We start from the raw sequence: 6,000 nt of genomic DNA, 5'->3' as shown, positions 1-6,000 counted from the left end.
GAAAAAGAAGGAATACACGAAGATAATCTTGATGTTTTGAGCTTGGAGTTTTAGAAATCATTTGTCCTTAACTAAAGGTGGGTTCCCAAGAAGATCATGTGGGGGATGGTGATGTGTTTTAGCTGAGACATGTTTAGTTTTACTCTAGGAAATTCAGGTGGACGTTTCAGGAGGCAGTAGTGAATTTGGGTGAAGTTACACATAGAGATAGGTGTCATCAGCTATTACAGAAGCCACATGTTTAGATGGGATCATACAGAGAGAGAATTTTGAGTAAGTGAAGAAGAGATTTGGAAATACTTATGGATAAATAAGCAGATTGAAAAAAAATATGACCTTAAAAGATAAAAAGTAGTCTTTGTATAAAAAGAAATCAATTACAAGATCAATGACTTGATCTTATACCAAAGTGGTCCCTGAGGTCTCATTTCCGTCTCAAATCACACCCTTGGGACTCACAACTACACTTATTTTAAAGACACAATGAGTGACTGTTATATATTAAGCATTTTTCTAGAGGTGTTGGTTATAGAAATAAATCAGGCATGGCTCCTGCCTCAAGAAGCATGAAGTTCAATGCTAAACACGAAATTCAACAGCTGTTACCTTTGCTGTCACTGAGCCAGGGGTGTACTGACAACAGTTACAGACTTGTGAAAGTAACACCAAACTAAGCCTAGATCATGACTAGACAAGGTAGACCTTCTCTGTGTGAGCTAGGGTCCTTAACCGTGAGGTGGCCATATGGGCAGGACCAACCAACCGAAATTGTAGGGCAAGCTTCTACGAGTTTTTCCAAACTATCTCCTTACAGACCTGACCAAAGTCTTCCTGATGCTTGCTTCAAACCTCAGTAGCTTCGAGTCCCACAGAAAATGCTATCAGCAGAGAGGAGCGTCCATGCTTCTGAACATTATGGCTACTGTCACCACTCATGCTCCTGTACCCTCATCCTGTATCTTTATCATCTAAGAGCAGAATCTAGAAGTATGTCATTTTTGAATGGCAATAGGTGGGAATGGGGTTAATCAGAAAAATTAGTTCCTGAAAAAAAAAAAGATACCGATGCATACCAGTTAATTTCACTCCCCCCACCCCCCACCATAAATATCTCTTAAAGACACAATAGTTATTTCAGGTGTGGCAGGTTAGTGATTATTCGGTCGAGGGTTTTTCTACATCTGTCAAATCATGTCACATTAACTCATTCGTGCTGTATTCACGGACTCCAAAATAATGGTTGAAAATCAAATAGCTGCCAGGGCTAGTTTTATGCACCACAATGCCATGCTATAGACTATCCAGATTTATTTAGTTTCTATTCAGGTGAAAGTCTTCTGTGATAAAAACATAAGTCAATAAGCTGTTCCTGTTTATAAAATTCTAAATGAGTTCAGCTTATTTTTTGATCTGTTTTGTAAAGTTACTTATTTTTGATCTGTTTCTCAACTTATTTTTGATCTGTTTTGTAAAGCTACTTATGTCTTATTATAAATATTCACATATGCAAATCCTTTTCCTAATGAACTTCAATCTTAGTATTTAAAATTACCTTATCAGCCTATGTGTCTGTAAAAGTAACTTTCGTGTGTAATAAATTAGCAACATTGAACCAAATCAGAGTTATACTTAAAAAGCATTCTTTCCGCTTGTTGCTTGTTTGCTTGGCCTACCAGATAAAGAAAGTGCTGGTAGTCTCACCATTGGTTAGAAGAGAACAATCACACTGTCCAGCTCTGTTGTATTTATTTATTCTGATAAATAAGAGGAAAAACTTGTAAACTACACAGCACATGAGATATCTACTGTAAATAACAAATGGCAGTAGTGAAAAGATATTTAATATTTGAAAAACTATGTACATATTAAGTCTCTATCAAGGAAAAAAAAAGTCTGTATCAAGGAAAGACCAAAAGACATCAACTTGAAGTTATTGACGAAATATTTTCGTTGTCCCCTAATCCCAAATCTATAGTTTTTAGCATCTAAATTAGACACTGATTTCAAATCAGATGTGTGAAAGTAAGCTCTACTGTCTTCTTAGGTCGGCAAGGAAAGGTTATCCCTCACACCCAGGTTCAGTAGGTGGGCTTCCTTCCAAGCTCATTAACCATGAAACCGGAGTAGCTGGGATATCCATATCCAGTAGCTGGGATAACTACAGAGTTTCAGACAAGATCCGAGGGCCGCTTCTGCATCGTCACTGCCAGCAGAGCAACTCCACAGTTCCCAGACGGGGCCCAGCTCTGGGTGCAAGGGGCTCCAGGGGAGAATGGCGGGAATGAGTGGGGGTAAAAAGAGAGTGAACTTAGAAATGGGCGAGGCACACGGTAGTAGAAAGGCTAAAGCGGGATCAGGACAAGCAACCAGGTGTCTGCGAAGGGTCAAGACACCCAAATCATCTGCCCGACCAATATTAGAAGGAAGCAAATGCAAGGGAAACACCACGTGCTTCCGTCACACTCAAATCTATTCCCTTGTGGTGGTTCCTTGATGTTGCAGGGAACTACTGTAATAGAAACCAACTGGATTTTCAAGGGCAAGAGACTTTGCCGCTAAACAAGATGATGTCATCCTTCCTGATGACAAAGAGGAACGGGTGATCAGCTCTGAACACCCTGGACTCAGGGAGCTGCTTTTCTACTATGTTATTCCCTGTGGCGGCGGCCGCCTCCGTGCCCTCCTCAGCAACCTCTATGTATGACTTGTGCATCATTTTGGACACATACAGACGACCTCCAGCAGCTACACCGGAGAGATCAGCTCTGGATTCATCAAAGATGTCCTTCAGCCCCAGGGCTCTTAAATGATGCTTGATTTCATAATTCTTCTCTATCTTGAACCGAGGGAGAAACACCTCGACATACTGAGAGCTCATTTTTCTCGGATCGGTCCACTGCATTAGATTCCGAAAGGTCAGCTTGTTTTCAATCTGTAGGAATGTTGAAAAGGCAATTTAGAATCATATGCTTAAGGCACATCTGGGTGGCCCAGCTGGCTGAGCATGGGAATCTTGATTTTGACTCAGGTCATGATCCCAGGGTTGTGGGATCGAGCCCGACATCAGGCTCTGCACTGAGCATGGAGCCTGCTTGATATTCATTCTCTCTCTCTCTCTCTCTCTCTCTCTCTCTCTCTCTCTCTCTCTCCCTCTGCCCCTCTCGCCTGCTAGTGCTCTCCCCCTCTCTCTGCCCCTCCCCTGCTCTCCCACACACTCTCTCTCTCTCTCTCTCAAAAAAAAAGAACCATATGCTTAAGAGAGAGATAAAACATCATCAACTACAAAGACAGTTTTCCATAATTATCCTCTCCTAGATATTTGCATGTAAGTATGTGAATGGATTTTGGAGAGTCTGAAAATGGGAAACTATTAACACAAACAGTTCAAGCATTCTATTAAATCACTTGTTTAATTTGCTCTGCTGTGACAAGGTGTGACTTGTATTTCCAGGCATTTCTGTTCTCTGCCCCCATACAAACAAATATAGCCACAAATACAGCCAAAGTGGAACAATGGGCAAGTGAAGCAATTAGGGTATCAGAGATCATCAGAGGGAGAAAGGAAATCAGTGGTCAATTAAGTCAGCATTTCTCGACCATTTCCCATCACTAAAGACATAGAAAATGATCATGTTTGCACAGCTTGCGGGAAGAACCAATGGACCCCAGGTGGCCCAAGGCAGGAGCCCAGAGCTCTAGCTTCGAGGGTTTAGGTGATCACTACCTTCCAGCACCATCACCTACACCATCTGGGCGGCTTGGATCCAAACCCACTCTCCTACCCAACTTGACAACTGAAGTTCAAGACATTGTAAGGAAATGTGCTGAACTGCATAGGTGGGCACCTCAGTTACACAGCTAGGAGCCCACGGCTCTCTCTCCAGCACCACTGTTGCCCCAGATGATTCATGAGTGGAATTCACCAACTCCTGAATACAGAGAACTGATCAGAGACTAGTCACACGCACACTGATTACAAATCTTATATATAGACATTTGTTCTCAAATTCAGGCTCACTAGAATCCTAAACAGCCTTTCACAGCTATCCTTATCAAGAACCTAAACTTATATAATCAAATTTAGCCTAATTTAAATTTTATGTGCGTAAATTATCCAGTTCATGGTTAGTCGGTAATAATGTCTCATTCTGACTTAGAATTTTTTCCTCATTTGATGGCTCACTGTAAAGCCAACTTCCTCATTATTCCATTATGTAGGATAATGTAGGTATATAGTGGATTTATATTAGTCTGATTGAAACATCATTAGGAAAATCCATGACAGAAAAGAAAAACTCAGACAATAAGTGTAAGAACAAATCTATCTTTTGAGTTATCTACTGTTTGTTTTATATGGGCTACTTTCTCTATTACTGTAGATTATTTGAAGTTAAAATAATTGATGTGTGCTAAAATGTTGATAAAGATTATCGAGTGAATTATTGATTTCATAGGAATACCAATATTTTATATTGTCAACTTTAGATTTAATAATAGCAACTTTATGGCATTCTTCTTGCTGTCCATGTCCAAAAAGGTAATTAAAATGAAGCTAAATGAAAATCATTAAAATGATTGGGTGGTTTTGTCCCTGTAGAAATTACATGTCCCAAGTTTTAAAGTGCAAAGTTTCTAAATCATAGGAAAAAGATGGAATGGAAAATAATGCCTCTGGGTAGGAGGAGCATTTCTCCATATTCTTTTTACTTACAAGCAACATTCATTATTTTACGAATCAAAACACAAAAATATTTTAAACTTTAGATGTAACTTTTTAGGGTAGTTGATATATGTGCATACACACACACACACACATTTGTACATAGGAATTTATCAGACAAATTGACCAAATCCCATGAGCCTCCTTTCCCTATCCCACATGGTTGCTGTGTGGACCAAATAAGACAACATGAATGAGGCTCAGAGCACACGCCCGGCACACAGTAGGTGCTCACTGAATGGCGTCTATTATTCCTTCTGATTGGAAGTACAGAGAGCAACCAAAGATCCAGGCTTCTGGGATTTCAGGTCACAGGCTTAGGAGGCCAAATTCACAGGGAGGAAACGAGAAAGAAGGACAGGAAGAAAATCAGGATCTGAGACATGGTGATGCCATGTGGCCTTGTGGGGCCCCTGGGATGCCTCTTTTTGTCCCTTGCACTGTGCTGGTCTGTTGCCCTGGCTACATCAGTCACAGGGCAGTCCCTAACCTACGCTTTTCGCAGAGACACAGAAACTCGGTGAGACCGTACATTTTGATGCTCAAAAGCCCAAAACCCCACTGTATCATTCCTGCCTAAAATGGTCAGTCTATCAAAGTTCTAATAACACATGCAAGACTGTTTTGATGGTCAAGTGCAAAGACCTAAACTCATACCCTTTTCCCTCCAATGCTGAGGTTTGAGAGGGTGCCAATTTCATAGCTATTCAACTAAAATTTGGCTAAACTGAAGTAAGTCAATCTCAGCATCTATCTATAATGGTGTCAGGCACAGAGTAGGTACTCCTTAAATATTTGTCAAATAAAGGAATCAGCAGGCAAATCTCTGATTCTTACAGCCTGAAATCATCAAGTGGATGCATAAAAACACAATCAATAATATCTTAAAAATCTTCTAAGTCCCCAGTAGTGAAAGTGGCAGTAGTAACTTACTTGGGACAGGTCATTCTCGGGCAGCATTATGTACATGCTTATGCCGCCATGATACTTGAGCTCAACAACTTGCATGGGCGGGTCCCTAATGACAGACAAATTGAACTTCCGTTCTTGGTGCATCATGGTGATTGCTTTCCCAGGACACTGAAAGTCAAGTCACAAAAAACATTTTATAAGCCCACCTTATTTCACAATAAAATAAGAATAGTCTTTAGTCTTTGTCCAGTCGATTCAGTAGATTCTTCCTGACCTGTTGCCAATAGTGATTGCATTGCATTGGTTCCCAGCTTTGGGATTAACTGCCTGGGTTTAAAACTCCCAGATGTATAGCTTTGGGCTAGCAC

General features: G+C 40.6%; 1 protein-coding gene across 2 annotated transcripts in view; it reads right to left on the bottom strand.

Moving 5' to 3' along the window:
- Window positions 1-1,735: 1,735 nt before the first annotated feature.
- The window catches only part of SERPINB7 (serpin family B member 7), a 53,004-nt gene continuing 48,739 nt past the window's right edge, over window positions 1,736-6,000 (bottom strand). For both annotated transcript variants that reach the window (XM_043559048.1, XM_043559047.1), the window contains exons 7-8: window positions 5,654-5,800; window positions 1,736-2,932 (exon numbers count right to left, since the gene is read on the bottom strand). In XM_043559048.1, the coding sequence (XP_043414983.1) occupies window positions 2,534-2,932; window positions 5,654-5,800 (546 nt within the window). In that variant the 3' untranslated portion in view covers window positions 1,736-2,533. The remainder of the gene's footprint in view (window positions 2,933-5,653; window positions 5,801-6,000) is intronic.

Source organism: Prionailurus bengalensis, chromosome D3 (assembly GCF_016509475.1).
Source record: "Prionailurus bengalensis isolate Pbe53 chromosome D3, Fcat_Pben_1.1_paternal_pri, whole genome shotgun sequence".
Classification (NCBI taxonomy): domain Eukaryota; kingdom Metazoa; phylum Chordata; class Mammalia; order Carnivora; family Felidae; genus Prionailurus; species Prionailurus bengalensis.
This window is presented reverse-complemented; position numbering and strand designations above follow the sequence as displayed.